The following is a 27,550-nucleotide window of genomic DNA, read 5'->3' on the forward strand; positions in this document are numbered from 1 at the left end:
ACATCACACAGGCAACTGAATGAAAAATTAAGACTCGCTGTGGCCTTCAACGTTCCTCTATGTTTCCCACATAACAACACACAAAGGCTATTCAACATCCAGTAAAGAAAAAAAAAAAAAAAAAACAAACCTGACTGACTTTATGTACACCCGTGGGGGTTGTTGTTGTTGTTGTTGTTGTTGTTGCCCAGGGTGACTGATGAATGACCCTGATGGGTGGAAAATGGTTTGTTACTGGTCACATTATCCATGGAGTCTGACGATCTTTGGGGGAGAGAACTTCGGACATTGTTGCAAGCTGACGATAAGTGATCGTGGAGCCTTTCTAGCTTCTTTCACACCTCAACCAGCTGTCCTCCCAGTCCAGAATTGGGACAATATTGTCCTCAAGCGAATGTCCTTGCTTCTGAATTACCATACATTATATTCTTGTGATGACAACAATGCTCATCGTTATGACCAACCTAATTTTATCGGATGATTGGAAAACTCCAACAATGAGTCTCTATCTTTTTACGTTTTCTCTAACCCTAATTTGTAAAAGTGTTGTTGGAAATTCTAATGTGTTCTTATGTAATTCAATGGCCGCTATCTCCCAATAATGTACTTTTGCAAAAGTAGAAAACTCCCAGTTTTATCTCTCCTGCCTCAATCGCTGACAGTCTGGGCTCTTGAACAGGAGAAACTCCGATCCTTTCACTAAAATACAGCGTGAATGAGAACCGCCACATCTGATATATCTGCAAAGGTTGTTTAGTGTAGAGCCTGTTTTTTTTTTTTGTTTTTGTTTTTTCTTTGACATAGTGATGGAAACAAACCATGTGGAGAAGCACTTTGAAATAAGAACAGAAATCCATTGCAGCATTTCTCATTTTCTTCAAAGTCATTTTAAGAACTGTGCCTTTGATCAAGTTATACATTCGGAGGATTTCTCCATTACTTCAAAAATTCATCAGACATGGTTGTTGATGCAGTCTAGTCTTGTGCTCTATTTAGCAAAACAATCACAGGATTTACATTGGCCCACTTTACATCAACGATTACCCTTTTATGGTTTTTTTTTTTTTTTTTTTTTGCAAGCATTTTTCCCCACCAAAAATAACGAGGCCAATATGTTCTCGGCAAAATTTAGTTGGACAGAAGTTCATCACATTTGAACAGGGCAAATTTCAGCAACATGCGTGTCATGGAAAACATGCTGCACTAAAATCACGAGAGTTTGATATTCAAAGCTGCATTTTAAGTAACGTGGGTTTTCAATTCATTTAAAGTAACAGTTTTCGAGTCATGACAGCGCTTGCTTGATTTTTCGAATTAAATCCCACTAAATTCTACAGAGAAGAGGCCTCAAGCGGATACTTGCTCAGGAAATGGAAACCCAATTTCTTTTTGAACCTCATGAAACCACACAAAGCAAGAGAAAAAACCTTCAGTCTGTTTTTAAAAAAAAAAAATCACAAAAATAAATAAAATCAAATACAATTTAGAAAGCACAAAGCACATTCACATTTTTAAGAATGGAGTCTTAATGTTAAACTTTTGATTGCAGATTGCAATAGAAGTAAAACAATTACAGAGTTCTCAAACTTTTTCAGCCCATCGAAACAGTTCTGTTTTTTTCAATCAAACTCTGTGAAATGTTACAGACGAGAGGAGAAGCCTCTCAGCCGGTAACGCTTCGACTAAGCAGTACAGTTCAGCTCAGCTCTGAAAAACCTTGATCAGTCTTGTATTTCCAATGCAGGGCTTGGAAGTGGGGGTGAAGGCAACAACTGTTTCAGCTACTGACAGCTTAGCTGACCCCAACATGTAAGGTTCATTTCCGGCCAGTTCCTGTGACCGAGGTGAGAGGTTAAATCAAGCAAACAATTGTCACTGTACATTGTTTCAGTACAATCTTCTGTTGTTTTCTATCAGCCAATCAGCAGTCAGCAGCGCGTATAGCTTCACCCAACCCCACCCCCCTCCCCTCCAATATCCACCCCACCCCCCAACATGGCTTTTCTGGGGTGGTTTGTGTAGCACCCATGACAACACAATAAAAGGCATACTTAGAAGTAACTGAACTGAAATGGACCACAGAAGCTTTCGAAGGCGTGGCCAACACCAGCAGGATTCCCCCTAAAGGATTGTGACACAAATCCCAGTCATTCGCACGATGAGGACAATCTCACCAAAATAAATCACCCCTTTTACACAGCCTGTTCAAGCCAAGTTAGAACCACCTATCGCCGTTGTCATTCTATTGCAAGCCATTCCGTCAATATTCTGACTTGCGACGGCGGAAACAGATGCCTGTGTAAGCGGTGAAATGGTGGGATGAGAATAAACGTGTGAAGTTCCTAACTTCTCCCGCTGCCGCTGTATTGAAAGCACTTTTCTATATCTGAGCTATATCATACATCGCACCAGAGGCATCTTATTGTGTAAACTTGGAACACTGGGCTCACTGTTTGGCGTGTTCTGTTTTCAAAAGCATGTCGGGACCTTCTGCTTGAGCTCGACTCTTTTGCGGGATCCAAATTAGATTCTTCTGAGTTGATTGGCTCAAAAAAAAAATCCCATCGGTGGCTTTTGGATGAAAACTTCATGAAATATAGAAAGTTTCTGCAATTTATATATCTATTTTTCCATGTACCTATTTTTATATGCCTATCATGACAACATTTCATAACACATTTTATCGAAAGAAAAGAAGTCTCTTTGCACGAAACAACATTCAAAGTAAAACATGGCACGTAACTTTTTTTTTCTCTCACATCGTCGTCAATGTGAATCGCCTTCGTTTCTTTTTTTCACATTTTCTACTTTGAAATATCAAATCCTGTCAAACATATCATTTGTACATTAAATTCAAAACATCTGTCAATTCAAACAACAATGTCTGTATTGATGTTGACAGTTATAAATGTGTTCATATATCCTTTGCTCTCTTTTGATTTAGCTTTGTTGTGCAAATTCAGCAGAAACACGAGTGGCACAGCACTAAGGAGAGGAGGCAGTTTGGTGGGGATGGAATGAAATGCGACACTGGACTAAAAGCGGGTTTTTAACACGTAAAAAATAAAACAGTTTGGACTAGAACGACTCCTTAGGTTTGGAGTTTTTAATCAGTGCCAGAAGAAGAGTTTTCCCGCAGCAAAAGTTCTTCCTCCTCTGTGTCCACCCTGACGAGGAGTCACACCGGTTCTGCTTGACCTTCCACCGGAAAATGGTAACAGGATAGGAAAATCCCAAATTGGGATCAAATATCCTGGTTTCTTTTGTCTTACGGTTTAAGCCTGTTGAATTTGCACCTCGGTCATGGTCCTGATTGCGTCCATAGAAGTCAATCACTGTCCTCTGCGAGAATTTGTTCAATTTGGTTGTTCCAGGCTTGGTTTGCAGCTCAGTGAAAAAAAAAAAAAAAAAAAAAGAAAAAATAGGAATTGATTAATTCCAGCCTTCGCTGTCTCTTCATGACCTTTTAAATTCCTGTCATTTGTTGTTCGGATTCCTCATGTCCGGGAGCGCAAATGTATCTACTGGAAAGTTTCTTGCCCGGCGATCCAAGCTGAGTGCTCGCTTTAACCCTCAGCTAGCTAATGCCATGGTGTCAATGACCTGCTCCAACTTGCCGCGTAGCCGCTGTCTTCGCGACTGCTCGTCTTTCTGTAACGCTGACAGGATCTGCACCCAAACGATGAAGAGAGACAAAATATAGTTGTCATCATTTGACCTTCGACGGTTTTGTTCCATTCTTATCCGGATATCAGACAAGCGTAGCATTACACTACTCGACACAGTTGGGCCTGTTGAGAGAAAAGGTTACTTTTCGTCCGCACATTTTTCTCACCCCATTACTTTTTCTATGTTTAAAAAAATACCACCTGCTCAAAAAATATAGAAAATATAACGAATATTCTTAACCAAGGCACGAGCAAAACCATGGGCTAATGCTAATTTTAGGCTGCCTGCTCATGATTACATTTTGAAACTGATGTTAGTTGAGGCTGTTGAAAGAAAAGGTTACTTTTCTTCCGCCCATTTCCCCCCCCCCCCCATTACTTTTTCTCCAATTAAAAACGCCTCCTGCTCAGAAAATATAGAAAATATAACGAACATTCTTAACCGAGGCATGAGCAAAGCCATGGGCTAATGCTAATTTTAGGCTGCCTGCTCATGATTACATTTTGAAACTGATGTTAGTTGAGGCTGTTGAAAGAAAAGGTTACTTTTCTTCCGCACATTTTTCTCACCCCATTACTTTTTCTCCAATTAAAAACGCCACCTGCTCAGAAAATATAGAAAATATAACGAACATTCTTAACCGAGGCATGAGCAAAGCCATGGGCTAATGCTAATTTTAGGCTCCCTGCTAATGATTACGTTTGAAACTGATGTTAACAACTTGCCTGATGAATAAGGGTGATTTGGGGATGCATATGCGTCATTCTGCATCTACATTCATGTCATTATGTGGAACATACTCTTAAAGACATCTCGAGTGGAGATTCAGCTACCTTCGTCGTGATAATAGACTGTAATGAAGGGGAGCACATGGTTTGAATGGAGCCAGCTGCAAGCAGCCAAACATAACTACAGTAATACAGCTTCAATAGAGGGGATGGAGAGGAAGGAAGGAGATTAAGGGGAGGCTGCAACTTCGCATCTTTCATCGGAAAACTGCGATAAAGTGGTGGAAATCAGAGGTTGATAAGAATATATGTAGCTGCCCGTCACGAGGTGCAGGAGGCGAGGAAAAGTGTGCTCAAACTGCGGTGACTCACGGCAGACAAAATAACGACACAGAGAAAATCAGAAGAGAACATGAGAGATTCAAGCAACAATAACAAAAAAAATACTTCCCATGGAAAACTATTGCTAACCATTGGATGGTGCAAAACAGTACTATCAAATGTAGCGTTGCGTGTGTCTCAATATGACTCCTTTCACCCGATAAATGAGAAATCCGAAGCTCCGCGGGATTAATAAAGTGTTATTTTAACAGGCGTCGCATGGAAATTGTGAGAAAACCGTCAAGACGGTCGCGATGAAGACAGCCCGTGGATTTGAATGGAAATGTCTTCAATTGAAATATAATACGGTGGAAGCTCACCTCGTCTTTGTATTTGATGATGTAAGAGTAGATCTCGTGTAGCGCTGACATGCTGTTGAACTGGCTGAGGTGCAGGCGGGACTGCTCTGCAAGGTAGGCACTCATGTCCTGATCGCTGATAGCTGGCATACGGGAGATATCGGAGTAATACCTGAAGGATGGGATCAGCACAGTCAGGGCCTCATTTTTGTCATCTGCATTTGCATTTTGCTCAAGAGATAACAGAGGAAGAAAAATAAAATTAAATTTGTCGTGTTTAGGTTGCCGAAGCGCAATTCGATGATTTCAGGGGATGTGCAGCAGGTTGAGATCAAGAGAGAAAAACCACAAAGCCAAATTTGCCCCGATAAGTGGGGAAAAAAACATTCCCATACATGATTGCATTTTACATACTACAATTCAGCCCAAAGCTATTCACACCCTGGACAAAAGCTGAGTTGATGTTGCAAAGGAAGAAAATAAATTGTGTTCAACTGAATTCAGAGACTCCAGAGATTTAAACTTTGCCGTGGCTTTAGTTTGGATATTCATTCATTCATTCATTCATTTTCCGATCCGCTTTGTCCTCACAAGGGTCGCAGGAGGTGCTGCAGCCAATCCCGGCTGTCTTCGGGTAGTTGGCGGAGGACACCCTGAACCGGTTGCCAGCCAATCGCAGGGCACGCAGAGACAAACAACCATCCGCGCTCACACTCACACCTAGGGACAATTTAGAGTGTTCAATCCACCTGCCATGCATGTTTTTGGAATGTGCGAGGAAACCGGAGTACCCGGAGAAAACCCACGCAGGCCCGTGGAGAACATGCAAACTCCACACAGGGAGTCCAGAGCTGGAATTGAACCCGGTACCTCTGCACTGTGAGGTCGACCCGCTAACCACTGGACAACCGGGCCGCTCATAGTTCGGATATTTTCTGTTTTATTCTCAGGGGTGCATTGTGTTTTGTTTTGTGGGTTTATTTCACAATCACGTCATTTGTGACAAAAAAACAAAACAAAACAAACAAAACCAAAGCTGCAGTTAACCAAATTAATGGTAGGCATGTGTTTCTACCATTACCATACTCAAATATCGCTCCTTATATATTTAGCACACATATTCTATAATCCTTACTAGAAGGCAGTGTTGTAAGATTCTGGAGTTGTGATTTGATGGTAAATTTACAAATACATCCACCCACCCATCCATCCATCCATTTTCTGATCCGCTTATCCTCACAAGGGTCGCGGGGTGTGCTGGAGCCTATCCTAGCTGTCTTCAAGCAGTCGGCGAGGGACACCCTGAACTGGTTGCCAGCCGATCGCAGGGCTCACATAGACGAACAAGCCGCGCTCACACTCACAGCTTGAGACAATTTAGAGTGCTCCATTAACCTGCCACGCATGTTTTTGGAATGTGGGAGGAAACCGCAGTACCCGGAGAAAACCCATGCAGGCACAGGGAGAACATGCAAACTCTGTTTGAAGAATCAGAGTTTCCACTACGTATAGCTCAAGGTCTGCTGCATAGCAAGAGAAACAGTTCAGCTACAGCCAATTAGCAAGGTCTTACCTCATGTCTGCATGACTTGGCTGTGTGTCTATGCTTTAATGGACTTATAATTCTGTCATTCACCTCATAACCATGACCAACGGTACTGTTAATGCGGTAGCTGGGCATCAGGAGGTTGGCTTGGTGGTGCTAAAAGTATTGAACCACCAGCACAGTACTTCACACTGTCTCGCTTGGAGTTAAGGAGGAAGCAGCCTTGAAAAGCTACTTAGAGATTAATAGACTCACCCATGAAAGGCAACTACAGCAAACATCAGTGGTGCATAACTTATCTGGAGCTGAGTAACATTTCGATGCTGAATAAAAGATGAAGGGGTGAACCAGGGGCTGTTTTCAGTGCACGGTAAATAATGTCACAGTTGCAACAAATCCTCCAATCACCTGTGTCGTTTTGCATCTCCGCTTGATGAGTAGGATCAAGAAAAAAAAAAAAATCTGAGGGAATTGGCCCTTTGCATATTGTATATTAATGAGCCGGGATGCAAGATGCTGATTTGAAAAGATGCAAGAAAGCAGAAAATTGTTTTGCGATTTATTCTAGCCGACGTTGTACTCTGACTTCGAGCGACCTGTTTGTACTTCCCCCAAACAAACAAGTCCGGCTCTTTGAGGAATATTTTTCTCTCAGCCAACACCTCACATTCAACCTTTCACTCGGGTGGCACATGATTTTATATTGCAGCTTTCATACTCGATTTGACCGAATGCAACTAAAGAGTTACCTTTCTACCCAATTCTTGTAGTTGGGGATGTCTTTAGCATAGAGGAGCTTGTTGGATGGTGAGTCTTTCCCCAGCTTGTGTTCGGATGTTGAACAGGAGTCCATGAAGGTCTGGGCCACCACAGACAGACAGGCATCCGTGATGCTGTTCTTTTGGATGTCAAATACAAATTGCGGGTTCTTGATCACATTCACCCAGAATCGCAGAGGGAGGCTGCAAGGAAAAAAAAAATTGCCAAAGATGATTTTCTAACCCTTTCATGCACAAATAATGATAACTTACATCAGGATTTTTTTTCTCAAGTGTTTTTATTCGTCTTTTGGTGTAGAAAAAAAATAATGGAAGTGGATGGCAACACACATAAGGGCCCATTGTCGTGATTGATGCACAATTGTGACATTAAGATAAATTAACATAAGAGAAAACCACATTTGAATAGCTGTCCACTATAGTAACCACTGTGTCTGAAAGGTTAATGTTGTCATCCCAAATTTTTAATATGCTTATATTTATATTTTATATTTATATTTATTTATATACTTTTTGTTCTTCTACTTCTCCCTTTCATAATTTTGCTGCTGTAAATTTGGAATTTCTCCATTGTAAGACAAATAAAGGTTTTCTTATCTTAGTTGGTAAACATTTATTTTGACACCGTTTTTTTTTTTTCGTATGCAATACATTTTAATTCAACTATTTATATTGTTTTCTTTTGTCGTTTGTTGAGGCTGTGCGAATGTTCTGTGCAGAACTATTACCGTGGCGAACACGAATATTCAATACTTTTCACGACAAACACCAAACATGATTGCGATGGTATCTTAGTGTTGGTCATGACGGTGGTACCGTATTTTCTGGACTATAAGTTTTTTTTTTCAGAGTTTGGCCAGGGGTGCGACTTATGTGTGAAAATTATTCACACATTATATCATTTCACATGTTACATTCAAATTAAAGCGCAAGAGGGTGCTCTAGGCCTGTGTTGATACTTTCCACATTGGCGGTAACTGATAAAGACAATTGACGATGACTCCGACGTAAGCGACGTAGAAGAGGAAGAGCCGCATCTTCTACTTCTGGGGTTGGCGGAGTTGTTTCCAAGTGACGCCGAGGAAGAAGATTTCATTGGATTTGGTGATTTGGAGTGACACTGGTTTTTGGTGGACCTGTTAGCATGTTCTTTATGCTACAGTTATATGAATAACTCCTAATATGTTACGTGAACATACCAGGCACGTTTTCAATTTGTTGTTTAGGTGTCAGGTAACGTTAACACATCGCACACTTATTCAGCCTGTTGTTCTCTTTTTTATTTTCGTTTCTAGATAACATGTCTGTACTTCTTGTTGAATTTTATCAAATAAATTTCCCCCCAAAATGCGACCTATACTCCAGTGTGACTTATATATGTTTTTTTTTCTTCTTTACTATGCATTTTAAGGCCAGTGCAACTTAGACTCAGGAGCGACTTATAGTCCGGAAAATACGGCACTTGGAGAGCTCAGTATATTTTAGGTGGTGCTTGGGGTATGAAAATCGAGAACTACTGAGCTAACTGCCATATAGTGCACTCAATTTATTTTTTAATCACTTGCCTTCGTGAATCAACATTTAATTCCACTCAATTGAGCAAATTCTTAACCATCACATCATCCTCACTTTGATTAAGATACCCAAACTGTAGCTCATGAATGCAGAGATAACCTGTTACAGCACCAGTTCAATTAATTATCTTTAAGAAAGAAGTCATAAATATTGCAAGCGCTGAAGTTCAAAGCGTCAGTAATATTATCCAATAAAAAGCAACATTTCTCACAATTTTCAGTGCTCCTTATATTTATGGTGTAGAACGTTCACAGAAATGGTGTGCTGTTGTTTATACACGACATTCTTTCACTTAAATGCAAAATTGGTGTCGGTTTAGGAATAAGGTAAAAAAAAAAAAAAGTTTACCAGTTGCTCTTCCAGGTGTGTCGTACATCGTAGTCTGTGATGGAGTGTTTGTCTGCCTGTTCATCCAGGAAGTCAAACATGTATTTAATAGCCAGCGGCAAGGCGCTGCCCCTGTGGGCCGTGCTGAAGATGGTCTCAAAAAGGTCATCCACAAACTTCTGTAACGTGCCCTGAATAGGAAAGAAGAGTCAAAACTCCGATCAGCTATAAAAACCGATAATGCATAAAGATGAGATGTCATAAAGTTTTACTGCCCATCATGCATGACCAAATCTTCCATCTCACAACAATCCACCATCTCATGACTTTTTTTTTTTTTTTTTTTTGGTAGCGGCATTCCAAACACATCTTTTTTGTTTCTTTTTATGAGCGCCACAGCCCAGCTTCGATTTGAACACTCAACCAATAAAGTCGGGCAAAAAGAGATTGGTAAATGATTCTCAGAGAATACGAGAATTTTGAGGACGTGATATAAATGATGTTTTATGGTCCCTGCTGACTTCAGAGACACATTTCCTCAACCGTGAACCGACTGAGGCACATCATTCTCCTTTTCAAAAATGGAAGTCATTTGATCGGTAAGCCTTTTAACTGGCGGTGTCTTGGGCTGCATTTACACAGCAGGCTTCCAGTGACACACGTCCATTTTGGTGCCTAATTTGTTCCCAATCCATTATGGCAGTGAAAGATGAAAAAAACAACAAAAAAAAGCATAATTGGATATTCTCAAGCTCATAGTGTTTTTTGTGGATGACAACGAGATTTGAATAGGACATTTAGCGATGTGATTGGTCCAGATCAACGAGATACGAACGCATTCCTTCTCAAATGGCACTTTTGTGGTAAATCGAAACCACAAGCAAAAAATGAATCCATAAAATAAAACAAAAAGCAGCAGATTATTGTTGAGGTTAACCGTCTTTTGAGGCGACTGAGCTAAGGGCTGGAAATGTTCTGCGGAAACTAAACAGTATGTAATTTAATTTGTTTGGATATTGTTTTTTTTTTTTTCGTTTGCTTGGTAAATTTTAAATACACGATGGTGTATTTTGATCCCTTGAAAGTAGATGTGTAAATTTAGCTTTCAGCTATACTCATACGTGTTGTTTGTTTTGAAAAAGCTTCCTTTTTCCACAGCTGGGCCAAATCCCACAGTCACACAAGAGCGTAAGTGTCAAACTACGGTCCTCAAGGGCCGTTTTTTTTGCATGTGTTCCATTTCGCCCTTTGGCAACACGCCTGATTAAAATGATCAACTCATCAGCAAGCTCCGCAGAAGCATGATAACGATTCTGTTCAATGAGTTGCAACAGGGAGAGATGGAAAACGTGCGGCACAGCGGCCCTCGAGGACCGGAGTACCTGAGACGAGAACCACAACAAAATGAACTTTGTAAAAACTCGACTCCTCTCTGCCGTCGCTTACTTTTGTAGCCAAGAGCCTGGTCAGGTAGATCTCCGACACCATCTTGCTGCCCCGGTCGCCCTCCCTTTGGTCCGAATGATCGTGGTTCTTCACCAGATGCCACAATTTAGTTCCACTCTCCAGGTCAGGGGTGATCATGGGTGTTCGGGATCGAAGGCTGTCTGGACTACTTGCTGTTCTCAGCATGCTCTCTAGAACCGCAAATGCAAGTACACAGGACACGAGGGACCTTTAACTCATTCCACTTCATTCTTCTACTTTCATATTTATGCGTAAAGGTTTTAAAGAGAATAGATGACTGTTCCCTGATGGGTAGCTTGAACTGCACCCAAAAAAGCAGAATGGTTTAGTTTCCTCTTCTTTTTATAGTACGGCACTCTCCCTTCCTCATTGTCTGTCCTCTGTGTGTGTTTTATTATTCATGGCAAGGGTGTCAAAATTGATTAGCGCTAAGCAAGGAGATGCGTATCTGCGACTGTTCTGTTTCGAAAGATAGCGAAGACGACGGAAATGGAGAGGTGACGTGCACACAGGAGAGATGACAATCTGCAGAGGATGCTGCTGTGATCCTGTATCGGAGAAAAAAGGATGGGGACAGATGAATGGGAATGCTGGAGATGAGAAGGAAATGTGTGTTGGAGAGGTAGGGGGTGAAAAGGAGAGTAATAGCAGGGCACAGGCTCAAAACCAGATGGATGCTTACTGTGGAGTGCTGTCTGTTGTTCTTTCTGTCAGCAGGGCGCAGAGACTTTAATTCCAAACCCATCACGAGCCACATTCATCCAACGCAACCCCAGAACATAAAGCAAACTCCCCGCCCTCCTACATCATCACCATTAAATAGAAAATACTTAAGACATGGGCACATGATTACGCCTGCCAGTGAGGATGAATTTTCAGCAGTGGATTATTATATTATTTAAATTGTAACTCAATGCGAACTCTGGGATACTTTGTTGTGAAATATACGCATGATAAAGAAGCCCAAATGGTAGGACGTATTAATCTTGACTATTTGCATGAATGCTTCATAATTCTACTATGGAGGTCATTGTGATGAGTTGCCGTGTAGACGGGGGGGAAAACAGTCTCGTTCTTATTCACATATCATCATTGACCTCACCTTTAATGAGATAAAATATGAAATTATGAAAATAGATAATGACCTATTTTTCGCACAACGTTCTCGTCCGTTAAGATGATTTCAGCAGAAAGTGGAGCTCTCAATCCTGATATCACGACTGTCTGCAGACTGGTTGGGCGAACTCCCGTGCACCCTCGAGGACACTGCCAAGTAGTGATGGAGAAGTGAAGCTTCATGAAGCACTTAGTTTTTGACTCTTCCAGATCAGAGGTCCACAACCCCCGGGCTGCGGACTGGTACTGTTCCGTGGGTCATTTGGTACCGGGCCGCACAGAAAGAATAAATAACTTACGTTACTTCCGTTTCATTCATTTCGGAATCTGTTTTATTTTGAAAATTTACCGGACTCCCTGTTACATCCGTCTACAGTATGAAGAGAAGCGGTCATTTCACGTGACCGAGAAGCGGTCACGTGAAATGAAACCCAGGAGCCAGCAAAATGAGTAAAAAAACAAACGTCTTTGGAAAGTTTTTTTGGGAAGGGGAAAAGGCTCAGCCAGGAGACAGAAAAGGAGCCTACGACTTTCAAGACAAAGAAGGCTAATAGACAGTATCAGGAGTCCTACTCAAGATACGGATTTGTCTCAACGGGAGATTCCCACCCACCAAGCCCACTCTGCATAATCTGCGGCGATGGTTCTGGATATTTTTCATGCACTTTGTATTTGCGGTATATCTTATTTTGAAGGCACATTTAACCATTACCATAGCGACCAGAGAGTGTTGCGGCCAGATAGGACGTTCCTCGTGTTATAATTCTTGTTTATTTTTATGTTTAGAAAATACCACAGTTTTCATGCAGGTAATATCATATTATTTTGTTGTATTTATCTGCCAAACCTTAAAGGCTGGTCTCTGAAATATTGTCTGACATTAAAAAGGTTGGGGACTGATGCTCTCGATGGCACTTTTGGTTTAAAGATACAGTGAAATTTGAATACATTTCCATTGCACAAACCTTTATATTTAAACCAAGAGCACCAGCTAGAAGAGTCAAAAATTATCACAAGTGCTTCATGAAGCTTCATTTTCACATCACAAGTGAATAGACCTTACCAGGGAGGCTGAGGAGTGTGATCCCTCTGTAGCCGGAACACAATCTCCGGTTCCGCTTGTTAAAAAGAGGGACTCCACCCCGGTTGGCCAATCCAGAGGCACTGTTGATGACAGCCTCACAACATCCAAATCCTTGAGAAACTCTGGACGGATCTCATTCACCCCTGGGGGCTTTAGCAAGTTTAAACTCAAAAGCAAAACATTTTGAAGTTTTAAAAGCTAAAACAGTGGCAGACAGCCACCATTTTACAGAACATTGGTGGTTGTCTGCCGTTTTACTTTCCTGTTCAAGAGATGAAGTTTTCAAATAAGGATTTTTCAGTGTTTTTCTTTTCCAGGAAAGTGCACAAGATACGAATTGATTTGGAAATCTTCGACGTCCACACGAATAACGGATTGTGATTTTGTCTGCTAGTTTAATACTCTAATAGCTAGTGTACTTCAACCATGCTTTCAGTTTTACCAGACAGTAACAATCTATCCCTTTATCTGTTTTTTAAATCGTTTCATTTTTTTCCACCGTATTGATGTGGAGTTTCTGTCCGTCATTGGCTGTCACTCATCCTCACTTGCTTTCACTTCTTTGTCAGCTAGGTATTGAGGTGTCTTCTTTTATACCTCTCATTTACAGACTGCTTGGAAATAGCCGTTAAACAGCCTTGGCCTGAGGTGATGGCGCTGGATAAAAAAAGGATTGCCATTGACTGAGAGGAAAAAGAAGAATGGGGGCTATGATTGCAGTCATCATAAACAGAGGCAGCCAAGGAGAGAGATGGGCTGGTGTGAGAGATGGCAATCAAGTCAATAAGAAGGCGACTACCGTATCTGCTGAGGCTCTTGGTGAAGGTCGATGAGTTGGAGATGTTATAGGCTGAGTTCTGCTTTGGCACCAGTGCGATCACTGAGCCATCTGTAACCTACACATTAAATGGAAGCACCAAAATGTTATCACTCCTCAGGGCAAACCTGCATTGATGCGTTTTTTTGTTTTTGGCCCACATTTGTGCTTGTGTACCTGATAGTGAGCCAGAGTGTTGAGTCTTTTCCAGTCATTGTCTATTTTTGTTGTGACGTCTTCATCCTGCAGAATAATTCGGGCAATTCGACCTTGGCGCCATTCTTCAGATGGAGGGGATAAATGTTTTTTTTTTTTTTGGAACCGAAATGGAAGAAAGTATCGGAGTTAGGACAAAGTTTGGACGTTGAGTTTTGTGACAAAGACCTTTAAATCTAAATATTGGATGTCTACCTTCATTATGTACACAAGTATGAGGGCTTGGGGGTCTTGCAGGACAATTACAGGATGAGTCAGATGCATGTCAAAGCCGATTATGTCATTATGGAGGTTGCGACAATTTAAAGGGGCCTGTGCATTCAGCATGTAATAAATAACTACGAAATTTGACATCAAAGCTGGGAAAGTGCATTAACTGAACATTTGAGGTACATAAAAAAATATTTTTAAAAACATGCAATAGAAAGCAGTAATATACAGCATAAGCTGTTTATATTGGTTCTGAGAGCTGCAATCTTTCAATTATTACATTATTCTATGCAAAGGGAAAAAAGTGTGTCCCTGTAAGTAAACATGATCAGCAGATTTTGGCCAAGCTATGATATTAGATAAGAGAGGAAACCATTTTCTTGCTTAGATTTCAGACCTTTACAGCCGTGCAGCCTCACCTTTGGGATCTTTTTGACGAAAAACAACAAGCAGTGCACATCTCGTGTAATTACTGGGTGCGTCATTTGCTCTTGTGGCCTTACCTAAGTCCATATCGGAAGCCTTGGTTCTGAGAGAGTAGGGACTGCCCTTGTAGACAGCATCGAGCAGCTTCTCTTTGACTTGAGTGACGGTGTCACAGTTGAGACACTTAACGGTCACCTCCGAGGCATTTTCGTTCTCTGGGTTCACACAGTGCAACGTCTGTCAGATAAAACAAAGGAGGGTGGAAACAGTTACATGGACGTACAGTATAAAAAAAAACAACTTCAAAATCATGTGGATGTTCGCTCGATTGGATGGGGGCACAAATAAGAGTTATGGTTGTTGAAGGCGACCGTAGATCACCTCATTTAGCATTTTAATAACATTGGTGGACAAGCAAGGACATCTCACATGTTTAGACACTGTTTGAAGTTCATGAGAATTAAAAAAAATGTAATCATTACATTAACCAAATGCACTTTAAGTTGGTTTATCTGTCCATCCATTTTCAACACCGCTTATCCAGGACCGGCACGTTAAGTTTACTGACCAGCGTTTTGTAGTCAATCTGTTGCCTGATGAGCTTGTCCTCGCTAAGAGAATAACGAGCCTCTCCCGTGATGGCGTCTATCGGCCCTTTCTCCATCTGTTGCTTGATGGCACAGTGAAGCATGAAAAGAGGCTCGCCCGCACACTCCTGGTCAAGGGGAGCACACAGATAAAGAGAGTACTTCATATAGAGCAGTGGTCACCAAACTACAGGCTGTGGGCCAGATCTGGCCCGCCTCCACATTTGGTCCGGCCTCACTGAACAATACCAAAGTATTTTGATTTATTTTTAATCTGTGTGTATTTGTATAATGTAATAAAATGTTCCTTAGTTCTGAACTATTTTCATTATTAACTATTTAATAAACACATATAACGTGACATTTGTTCAATCCTTCTGCGGTCTGAGCACTTATCTGGCAACCCCAGAAAAAAAAAATCCGAAACCCGCCCCTCTCAAAGAGGATGAAAACATGCCGAAAAGATTAGGTCAGAGAAAAATTGATTCATGGTATTTAACCCAAAATGGACAAACAAATGCATAAAAATGCATCAAAATATGTAACAAGTACATGTTACAATTAGATCATTGCACAATAAATGAGAGTTGTGCCTAATGTAATAAACAAAGAATAGAGTAAAGAATAAAAATGATGGTCATTTAACTTTTAACTGCGTCTTCATCGTTTTTTGCCCTCTTTAGTTCATGTTCTCTCTCGGAACTGTTTTTTGCCTGGCGTTTTGTAAAGAACCGATTCCAGGGACGTTTGCTTTGGTCAGCTTTTAACAATCCTCCGAAAATGTCCAAGGCAAACATGAGCACAGTGAGCAATCGCTCGACTGGTGACCACTTTCTCTGGGTGATTCACATTTACGTAAAACTATCGGAACGCCTCATGGCCTGAGGGGTGAATGACGAGGACGCTGCATAGACACATACAGTAGAGGTCACTGTTAGCCAATGGGATGCCAGAATGATGCAGGGTAATAGCCAATGGCAGAGCAGCTCTAAGTATGTTGCGTTCAGGAAATTCAGAGCTGCGAGTAGCAGACAATACTGTATTTTTACCTTTCGTATCTTGAAATTTCTTTCGTAAAAGGGGGAATATTTTCCTGTCGAGGCGTTTCGTAACTTGAAAATTTCGTATGAAGAGACGTTCATAAGTAGAGGTACCACTGTACATCTTTGTGACAAAACAAGGTGAAAAAGGCACCCTCATCGTCACATATTAATCCAGACATCTCCATCTGTTCTCCAGCTACGATGGAAAAAAAAAGTAAAGCGTTCTTCCTTTCTTGCTCTTTGGCCAGTCACCTCGCGGTTCCCTCACTCCTTAACTGTCATGCGCTTAAAGAACCTCGTTAGTGCAGCTGCTAACCAGAAGAAACAAATGCACATATCACTGTTATGTTGTCCTTTCAGCTTTCGCCTTGCCGACACTTGCTTGTCCTTCTCACATGATTTGCCTTCGCCACGCATGCTACCCTCATTAAATTGCACGCTGACGTTTAAAATTTAGGGATGTAATGATGGTTGCGGCTTTATCAAGTTCAAGCGTGAAAGCGTGCTAACAACCTGTTGCAGCAATGCACCAGCATATCCCATTTTGGTGACACTTGATACTTTGGTTGCAGATTCCCAACATTTTAAACCTTCTTAATAATACATCTCCTTCTATTTGATGCAACTTAAAGGCTTTTTCACCCACACAAAAGCTGTCGTTTTTGCTGACTCTGCATCCACGGGAACTATTGCACAATAATACGAATAGGATTACAGTAGCACATGAGGAGACACAACTTGAATTTTAACTAGAGACCGGAAATCCGAATGAACATACAGTACTTACTGATTGTCTATGTAGAAACATTGAGACACATTTGACGCTGGGCACAAAATAACAGAAATGAAATGGGAATGTTTTGAGGACCTAAATATGTCGGCAACAGATAGTGGCCTTTAAGCTATGAGGGTGAAATTAGAGCGCAAACCACTGAAAGTACAACAATTTTAATCTGCAATACTGGACTGCAAAAAAAAAAAAAAACAGACTAAAGTTTTTGGCCTTACCTTGAGGAACTTATACAAAAGGAACGTAAACCAGTTGGTCAGCATTTTCTCAGCAACAGACTCCGTTCTGTTACACACACAAAAGAACATATTATGCAAATAAATACCTTTATTACCATCAGCAAGAAGCATTAAGCATGTTTGTACATGACATTCTTATTTTGGGAGGGCTGTGAAAGGAGGAAATTAAGTTTACCACAATGACAAACACAATGAATATTGCATGTTTTCTGTGCAGTAAAAAAAAAAAATATATATCTAAAAAAACTCGGCAGCAGTGAATGGATGACAATATATTTACTCAATCTGCTATAATTAAAATAAAAAAAAAACATATGCAACTGGTTGGACATTTCCTCGAGGTCCCTTTTTTTTTATGATTGGTTTTTTTTTTTAAATTTTGCGCAGGACATGGCGCAATCTTACTGAGGGAGAATTTCATTGTGCCCCTTTTTTCCTCACAATCTTCCATTGTCACAACCTATCCAGTTCATGGTGCTTTGGAGGAGTTTCCGTTTGCCTTCCTCACCTCCTGAGAAGCAGCTTGGGATGGTTTTTACTCTCCAAGTTTCTGTCAATCAGGTCGGACAAAAGCTGCTTCAGGACTCCCGTCGCATACTCCATTTCCCCCTGCAAGGCCGTCATGATCAAGGACGCCACATTCCCTCGGTCCCGCATTGAAAACGACCTGGAAATCCATTTTGAGTGTGAAGTCAAGACAAAGCAACTTTATTTATATAGCGCATTTCATACACAGGGCAACTCAATGTGCTTCATTTATCATGTTATATAAAATATTTAACAAATGGTTTTGCCTATCATGCAAGTTAATTCATTTCAACAGTCATTAAGTTTCTAATTCACAACTTTATTCAAATCGAAGTCTATATCCAATGTAGTTCAAATCCTTTCACTATATTTTCGTTATTCCCTGTCCTTGAAAGCAGGCCATTATTGCAATAGTGACCTCATTGTGCTTCGAACATCTCAAGTGCTTAGAACATCTCAAGTCTATGGCTTGAAAATTTGAAGGAGCAGAACGACAAAGCCATAAAATATCGTATTTTGTAACTGCAAGAGAAACTTTGTCAGACGCCAAGTAAGAAAGTTCGGAAATTTAACGAGTTCAGCCACAAATGTGATGATAGTGTTCATGTGCCAAAACATTGACTGTTGCATTGACTTTATTAAAGTGCAACTTGAGAGCATCCTCAACAAACGTCATCTTCAGGCACCCGAGTACTCCTTCAAATAAGAAATGCAAAATAAATGAAGAAATTGTAAAAACAAGTCCACAGACCTCTGTGCTTCCAGCGTTCTTATGAATGTCAAAAGGAAGTGCTTCTTTGTGAGCAGCTGGCCAAATAAAGTCAGGGCCTTTTCAACATTTGCCTGCACCTGAAGAAAAAAAAGAAAAGCTGATTCACGCCAGGAATAATAGCAGAAAAGAACAACGGGAACACAGAAGCATTCCTGTCATTTCTTTTTCGTGTCAGAGATTTCCAACAGGAACGGACAAAAGAAATCAAAATTTATGGTAATTTAACATCGAATCAAATCTAAATGCTTGTGGTGTGTCAAAGTCAATGAATGGAATACGAAGAAACACGTGTAAAGACAACACCATTAAAAAAAAGGAATTCAGTGAGTACTGAACACAGAGGAACCATTTAGGAAAGATTTTTTTTTTCCAACACAGAGTGATGGTAAACGTCTGGCTGTCGTGCTGGTTTTTTTTTTTTTGTCCATCTGAGAAATTATTTTAGCAGACAATTTGACATAATTGCCTTTCTGGCATGGCAGGGGGGATGGTTCCTGTTAGAAAATTGTCAAAGAAAGAATGGTTGTCACCACTGTCGAGAAATCTGGACACACTTTGACAGTGGGATTCAAATGACGACAGGTTGGCTGGAGAGGTACAAATTTCTTTGCCTGAGCAATGCAACTTTAACATTTCAGTCATGTGGTCTGAAGATTAATATCTCTTTAGTCCATCTTTATTCATCTATAAATTAAGAATAATTACATTCTCTTCCACTAGATGGCAGAAGATGCAATTAACCTGTGACTCCACCTCTCAGCATTCATGCAACAGAAATCGAACCCACGACCTCTGCACTGTGAGGACGACGCGCTAACCACTGGACCACCGGACCGCCTGAGTTCAATTAAACAGGTCCAGATTTAAGAAACATTGTGATCTTATATACAGTATATACACACACACACACACACACACACACACACACACACACATACACACACACACACACACACACACACACACACACACACACTCCACACAGATAGGCCGGAGCTCGGAATCAAACCCTGGACCTCTGTACTGTGAGGTGGACGTGCGAACAATACTAAAAATACTACGACCGTGTCGCCCAATACTAAAAAATATTTTTAAAAATCTGTTAAAAGGTAAAAGTGCACACTGACATCGTAGAAACAAAACAAAATAAATGTGTACATCAACAGAGAATTGGAAAGTCACCAAGATGATTTTTTTTCATTTCAAAATCTGAAAAAAGGATCCCGTGTCCATTTTTGTGGACAACGGTTTCACACACATGCATGCATACAGTACTTGGGACCATCTGTTCAAAGCAAATTGGAATGTGGAGGTTAGGCAAAGAAGGGAGTACAGGCAGGATGGAGTGGGTGGAAGAAAGTGTCAAGGGCGATCTGTCACAAAAGAGCAGCAACTGAAGTGAAAGAAAAGGTTCATCGGACGGGAGTTAGACCGGTTGTATGGTTGGTCTAGAGACGGTAGCAATGGGCAGAAGACGGGAGGCAGAGCTGGAGGTGGCGGAGGTGAGATTGCTGAGATTCTCTTGTGAAGAGAATGGACGGGATCAAGAAGAGGGTCAGCACAGATTGGAAGGTTCGGAGACAAATCTGGAAAGGCCAGATCGAAATGTTTTGGACAGAGAAAGGACGTGTTTCAACCGAGGAAGGACACTGGAGATATATCGGTGGGAGGATGCCGGAAATGGAGCTGCCAGGCAAAGACTAAAGAGGAGATTTGTGAATGGGGTGAGGGAAGAATTGTAGATACCGTAGCTGCAGTTAGAGCAGAGGATGCACAAGACACGGATAGATGGACGGTAGAGGAAAACTCACTGTGGAGAGCCCCTAAATACAGTCGGGTTCAGCCAAAAGTGAAATAAGACTACTGGGCAACGTGAATGTGCTCAAATGTCTAAAATGATCAATCCTTTTTCAGAAATGGTGACATGACTTCGAAAAATGTTGAATTTTGAGAACGCATCAACAACCACAACAGCTTCCTTGTGAAGAGAAAGCAAAAAAAAAAAAAGGAGTGAAAAAGGCATTGAGGCGTAACGTGATTGTACGTGTTTGTGTCAGAGACGGTGACACGCTCGCTCGTCCCACTGGCTTGCGCCTGTCACCACTCAAGCACAACACACTAAACACCCCAAAGATGGCTGTCTGTCAACCACTGGCTCCCGCCCACCTCCTTCTCGAATGGTCTCTTTGGTCATTCTGTTTTAATCCCTCACTGTTTTTTTTTTTGTGTGTTTTTCCTCTTTCACGTGCATGAACGAACCCACTGTTTCTACCTCTCGTGCCATCATCCTTTTGGCACCGCATCGTCTCCCGCGATGTGCTATAATGAAGTGTCGAGGTCTGTCTCGAGAGCACTAAATGAGAATCCTGGCACGATTTACGTAGTGTAAGTATTGATTGTGTGATTTAGCGACAACACCCCCCAAAAAATATAAAAATATATCAACCTCGAGTGAGAAAAGGTTTGTGCTTATCTGCGAGCCCGGTTGTGTGTATGTAATGTCCGTACGTGTATAAGTAGAGCGTAGCTGCTCTGTCTTTAGGGAGAGGTACTTCACACAGAGCAATAAAGCCGCTGGCGTGAGTTTCCACGGGCCGCCGGATTACACGCATAACCCATTGGGAAATACCGAGGAAAAGGAAGTCTAAGACATAACTGTAAAGCACGTAAGCATTCCTGTATACCTCAACTTAATAGGACCATGTCGAGTTTCACATTTGGATCGAGGGATTTCGCATCTTGTCAAGCTTGTGTACAAAATTGCTGACAGTTGTTCACCCTGCACCATTCCAGGCTCTGCTTGTGCAAAATGTTTTGCCATATTTCTTATCAATTCAGTAATTGTGGCCGTCACTTCTCGCCGCCCTCACCTCAACCACATCGCTCAAACTTAACGTTAGTTAAAATTGGGAGCATGCGCCGACAGTTGTTATTTGGGCGGATGGCGGTGCGAGCAACGTGGGCTTAACGTGCGTTTTGGAGGAAGTGAAAACCAAAAGATAAGCACAATGTCACAGTTAAAAACTGTTTTCCGACAACGTCAGCATCACTGTGATTCGTAACCGTGTCATACTTTTAGTCTCATAAATAGTCAATTTTATTTTGATACTGTGAGAGCAATTCACAACAGCACGGCACAAGTAATGAAATTATATAATGCATCTGAAACAGATGTAAATCATTAATCCTTTTTTTTAACTGTTGTCAGCTTTTTTTTTGTTAAAACTGAGGATGTGCTTTGGGTGTAAAGACATACTGACACACCAACCATCCATCCATTTTCCAAACTGCTTTATCCTCACAAGGGTCGCGTGGTGTGCTGGAGCCTATCCCAGCCGTCTTCGGGCAATAGGAGAGGGACACCCTGAACCGGTTGCCAGCCAATCGCAGGGCACGCAGAGACGAGCAACCATCCACGCTCACACTTACACCTAGGGACAATTCCGAGTGTTCAATCAGCCTGCCACGCAGGCGCGGGGAGAACATGCAAACTCCACACAGGAATACCGGAGCCAGGATCGAACCCCGACCTCTGCACTGTGAGGTCAACGCGCTAACCACTGGTCCACCGGTCCGCCCACTGACACACCAACACACCAAAATTTGGAGATAAAAGATTGCAAGTTTAATTTGCTCCGTCGGCTCTCCCCGCGGTTATGCATTCAAATTTACTCATCAACAACCAATAGATGGTTTGGACTGGAGTGGGATGCTATAAAGTACAATTAACCACAGTTAAATTTTACAACCAAACTGCATTTTGTTTTTAAAACAGCAAACCAAGTTGCCAAATAGTCTGTTTCTGTTCCAGTTTCTCTTGAAAAAGACATTCTTACAATAGTCACTAAACATCCACTATTTGGCTTTGTCCGGCCATAATTTCCACACTGGTCTGTGCTTATTATTGTTAGATAATGAATAAATACTACATTTGCTGCTTAGTAGCTCGAGATAAAGATGCTTTGCGAGCGATTCGATTCTTTCCTGGCCTGTGTGAGGCACTCTTCAAAGTGAAAATAAAGCGACGTGTTACGAGGCAAAATGTTATTGCACATTCATGTTCCATTCAATAATCAAGAAGCCCACATCTGTTGATTCTTCAGGAAGAGAGAAAAGGGAACGATGGCACACTTGGATGACGAACGCCTGAGCTAAACGACGCAGAGCTCTACAATCTTTTTCACTTGGAGAGCCGCTCGGAGAAAATTAATTCCTCCGAGAGCTTTCGTGCTTTACATGATCGACATAAATGCATTAAGAAATCACTTGAAATCTAAGTCAGTCATTAAGTCCGCCGACACACTTGTCAGGCTTCAGCTGGAGCTCACGGTGGGCCTACTCGCCTGCATTATCTTTTGTTCGACGTATGGTTGTCCATTTGTTTTGCATTGTCAACACGGTTGCAAATTTCCAAACAAACTGGTTTCACTCACAGTTGATTGGGAAATTGCATGTCGTGATTCTAACTCTTCAGCATGCCACGGATTACAAACTCCAGTGTCTAGATCCACAATGTTTAAATGAAGCAATTCGTGTTGGGATGCACCATTCCATGCTCGGTTTACTACTGATAGCATAGCATGTCATTTCTTCATTCATAACGGTTAGATTTAGATTTTTTTAATGCATGTTAAACCCCAAATTTGACCCTTTTCCTTTCACTGCATGAATGCGTATTCTTTTTTTCAACAGATTTATTGAGGGTATTTTTTTTTTTTTCGGTCAGATGCTGGAAACCCTCCCTCCCGGCATTAAGACGAGAATATGGTGCATGTCTGTCCCACGAGTTCCCACTAATGATGAGATTAGTCATTTGCATTCACAGAGGAAACCGGAGATATTAAGATGAAGGAGAGGATGTGTGATTAAGATGAACAAAGTGTGACTTTTCATCTTGCCTCAAACCTCAGATTTGACCGTTATTGGTATACTGTATACCGCTATTGGATAATAATTACTGTGAACATCATTTTCATTCAGAAAATATGCAACGAGCATATTGCTAAATGATGCAAACTAATATTAGTTCATCAGTGCAGCAGCCTAGAAATTGGTTCCATCCCATGTTAGTATGGTTTAATTTGAAGATGAGATGGTGATGTACTGACCCGTACCTCCATCTCCTTGAGCACAGGGTGGTCCTCAATGCCTGGGAACAACACCCTCATAGCGTATGTCCGATAGTCCAAGAAGGGAATTCCGGCGCCATCCAGTTCTTGTGTGAGCTCGTGAATATCGGTCTGGAGTTCGGCAAAAGCTTTGGGGAGGGGGAGGGAGGGGAATATACAACACATACATTTGACTGTTGTATAAAAGTGAAATGCATTTCAAATTTCATAATTGTTCAATTTAATTCGTGATTAAATTGTATAGATGTCGCGAATGAATACGATTGTCTCCAAAGCCTCACTTTGTCGTTATTTGCGACAGTATTTTAGTGCATCTGCTGGATGGCGAAGGCATTGAAACAGCTATCGACATTACCTTTTAGAATACTTGAAAATTGTTCATTAAATGGTCTGCCTTGGTCATTTCTAATATATGATTATTTATTCATGTCTGCTCAGATGTTACTTTCACATGGTCAATGTTGCAATGGGCGCTTCTGATTATGGCTAGCTGATGATTGAACGACACGCCCTCCGCCTCTTTTATCTGTTTCTCCGCCCACACGCGTTTTTGCATTTCTAAAGGACAGCTGGGAGAGCAGACGGCAGAATGGGTTCTTTACGATGTGCACAGAATGTGTTTTCCCATCGATGTAAATGTTTTTGTATTTTTTTTTTTTAAACACTTATTCCAGATGATGAGTCAGCTTCAACGAGGGGAATGCGAGAAGGGAAGAAGAAAAAAAAGGTGAGAAGAGAAGAAGAACACGCGCCAGAAGACACGTGAAATGAGCCGAACCACGTTCAAAGCGGTATGACTCGAGTGAGATCGTTTACATTGGCGCTTATAGTCACTCACTCTATTTAAAGATAAATGCACAATTGTTTTCTGATTTTTATCAGTCTATCCATCCATCCAATTTTTTGAACCGCTCTATCCTCACAAAGGTCGCAGGGGGTGCTGGAGCCTATCCCAGCTGTCTTCGGGCAGTAGGCGGGGGACACCCTGAACCGGTTGCGAGTCAATCGCAGGGCACACGGAGACGAACAACCATCCGCGCTAAATGATGCAAACTAATATTAGTTCATCAGTGCAGCAGCCTAGAAATTGGTTCCATCCCATGTTAGTATGGTTTAATTTGAAGATGAGATGGTGATGTACTGACCCGTACCTCCATCTCCTTGAGCACAGGGTGGTCCTCAATGCCTGGGAACAACACCCTCATAGCGTATGTCCGATAGTCCAAGAAGGGAATTCCGGCGCCATCCAGTTCTTGTGTGAGCTCGTGAATATCGGTCTGGAGTTCGGCAAAAGCTTTGGGGAGGGGGAGGGAGGGGAATATACAACACATACATTTGACTGTTGTATAAAAGTGAAATGCATTTCAAATTTCATAATTGTTCAATTTAATTCGTGATTAAATTGTATAGATGTCGCGAATGAATACGATTGTCTCCAAAGCCTCACTTTGTCGTTATTTGCGACAGTATTTTAGTGCATCTGCTGGATGGCGAAGGCATTGAAACAGCTATCGACATTACCTTTTAGAATACTTGAAAATTGTTCATTAAATGGTCTGCCTTGGTCATTTCTAATATATGATTATTTATTCATGTCTGCTCAGATGTTACTTTCACATGGTCAATGTTGCAATGGGCGCTTCTGATTATGGCTAGCTGATGATTGAACGACACGCCCTCCGCCTCTTTTATCTGTTTCTCCGCCCACACGCGTTTTTGCATTTCTAAAGGACAGCTGGGAGAGCAGACGGCAGAATGGGTTCTTTACGATGTGCACAGAATGTGTTTTCCCATCGATGTAAATGTTTTTGTATTTTTTTTTTTTAAACACTTATTCCAGATGATGAGTCAGCTTCAACGAGGGGAATGCGAGAAGGGAAGAAGAAAAAAAAGGTGAGAAGAGAAGAAGAACACGCGCCAGAAGACACGTGAAATGAGCCGAACCACGTTCAAAGCGGTATGACTCGAGTGAGATCGTTTACATTGGCGCTTATAGTCACTCACTCTATTTAAAGATAAATGCACAATTGTTTTCTGATTTTTATCAGTCTATCCATCCATCCAATTTTTTGAACCGCTCTATCCTCACAAAGGTCGCAGGGGGTGCTGGAGCCTATCCCAGCTGTCTTCGGGCAGTAGGCGGGGGACACCCTGAACCGGTTGCGAGTCAATCGCAGGGCACACGGAGACGAACAACCATCCGCGCTCACACTCACACCTCGGGAAAATTTGGAGTGTTCAATCAGCCTGCCATGCATGTTTTTGGAATGTGGGAGGAAATCGGAGGACCTGGAGAAAACCCAGGCAGGATGGAACTCCACACGGGAAGGCCGGAGCTGGGATCGAACCCGATACCTCTGCCCTGTGATGTCAACGCGCTAACCACCGGACCGCCTGTTTTTATCAGTCATGAACTTATTTTTAAATTTTGTGATTCAGAACAAATGACGTGATGCGAATATTCACGGCGACAAGTCATTCCTTTGGACAGCGGTCACACTCCAGTGGAAAGCTTACCATGTTGTCAGGTTACAGGGTTCATGAAAGGGTTAAAATATAGATTTCAATTTTTTTATTTTACGTTTTGTTATTGAGAGCCATTCATGTCTTTATCCACTCATGTGAAACCAGATTAGCCCAAGCAGTGCAAAATTTTTATGAAGGTGACAGTTTGACCCAGAGGGACTTTTGTCCACCTGATTTTGTATGGGGAGCCCCCGTGCCCCGTCCCCACCTCACCACCCCACTGTTGGCCAACCCAAACCTCCCAGAATGGAATGCATCACACATTCCACTCTACGGTATCAGGAATTTCATTTGAAAATGCGAATTCCATTTTTAGCAAAGCTGCAATGTGCGCTGCCCTCTACCTTCTTTACATTCCAGGGCCACCCTGGACTCCAAGTTGTCCATCTGGAGCTGAAGACGTTTCAGGGTGCGGTCGGCGTCTCTTGACTTTCTCTTGTAGGCTATCAGCACGGCGACGATTACCAATAACAGCATCCCACCGCCACCTCCGATGCCGATGATGGCAGGCAGGGTCAACAAACTATCCGAGTAGATGTGAAGGGTACCCGGGGAGTACTCAAATCCGCCGGCTCGGATCTGAAAATGCACAAAGAGCATTTTTAATGATTGAAATGTACACAGAAGTTCAAGCGACTGTTCCATATGATGCAAGCAAACGCTCGGAAGCTTCCTCATCAGAATTGACCATTCACGGCGCCGCTCAAAGGATCATTCGGGAAAAGCATCTTGCTAATTATTTACTTTTCCGTGAATGTATTTTCTGTTTCTCTCGGGAGTCGAGTTCATCAAGACGAAAATAAGCACAGGAGCAGGCACGAGTTCATCTGACGGCAGCAGATGGTTGGAGGGGAATAGTCGTCGGTCTAAGGAGATCGAAACTCGGTGGTCGGATGAAAGCAAAGTTGTTTGACCCATTTTCTTCCTCAAGAATCATGAAATTTTGATCTCCTCTGTAGTCAGTGTGGAGGCCCAACTTTGACAGGCGCGTGCTTGGGGAGCCTTACATCACCTTAATTACTGTGGAATCTCTTTGCCAGGAACGTTTTGAGTTTTAAATTTATTTTTTTTTTGCCTGCAGGGGAGATGCTTCAGGCTGTGGTAGATGAAGATCTCAACAGATGACTTTCTCAGCTTTGTTCATGATCTCTGGTCTGGAGGTGGATAGAATTTAAAAGAACCAATTGTGAACTGTTGAACATTGTTGGTGATGGAATCGAGCTCAATGAGAAGGGTCCAGAAAATGGAGTTCATTTGTTACGGAAACATCGATGCCATTTTGTGACACTTGTTGAA

At 41.8% G+C, this 27,550-nt stretch overlaps 1 protein-coding gene across 1 annotated transcript in view; it reads right to left on the reverse strand.

The window, feature by feature from the left end:
• Nucleotides 1–864: 864 nt before the first annotated feature.
• LOC109511795 (plexin-A1-like) overlaps nucleotides 865–27,550 on the reverse strand; it is a 202,670-nt gene continuing 175,984 nt past the window's right edge. The window contains exons 20-33 of the mRNA XM_019863124.1: nucleotides 26,599–26,833; nucleotides 24,874–25,022; nucleotides 18,579–18,676; nucleotides 17,808–17,966; nucleotides 17,279–17,345; nucleotides 15,209–15,355; nucleotides 14,718–14,877; nucleotides 13,966–14,069; nucleotides 13,771–13,867; nucleotides 10,751–10,941; nucleotides 9,326–9,495; nucleotides 7,373–7,585; nucleotides 5,099–5,249; nucleotides 865–3,669 (exon numbers count right to left, since the gene is read on the reverse strand). Coding sequence (XP_019718683.1) covers nucleotides 3,574–3,669; nucleotides 5,099–5,249; nucleotides 7,373–7,585; nucleotides 9,326–9,495; nucleotides 10,751–10,941; nucleotides 13,771–13,867; nucleotides 13,966–14,069; nucleotides 14,718–14,877; nucleotides 15,209–15,355; nucleotides 17,279–17,345; nucleotides 17,808–17,966; nucleotides 18,579–18,676; nucleotides 24,874–25,022; nucleotides 26,599–26,833 — 2,037 coding nt within the window. The 3' untranslated portion in view covers nucleotides 865–3,573. The remainder of the gene's footprint in view (nucleotides 3,670–5,098; nucleotides 5,250–7,372; nucleotides 7,586–9,325; nucleotides 9,496–10,750; nucleotides 10,942–13,770; nucleotides 13,868–13,965; nucleotides 14,070–14,717; nucleotides 14,878–15,208; nucleotides 15,356–17,278; nucleotides 17,346–17,807; nucleotides 17,967–18,578; nucleotides 18,677–24,873; nucleotides 25,023–26,598; nucleotides 26,834–27,550) is intronic.

This window comes from Hippocampus comes, unplaced genomic scaffold (assembly GCF_001891065.2).
Source record: "Hippocampus comes isolate QL1 unplaced genomic scaffold, H_comes_QL1_v1.1 scaffold1, whole genome shotgun sequence".
In the NCBI taxonomy this organism is placed as follows: Eukaryota; Metazoa; Chordata; class Actinopteri; order Syngnathiformes; family Syngnathidae; genus Hippocampus; species Hippocampus comes.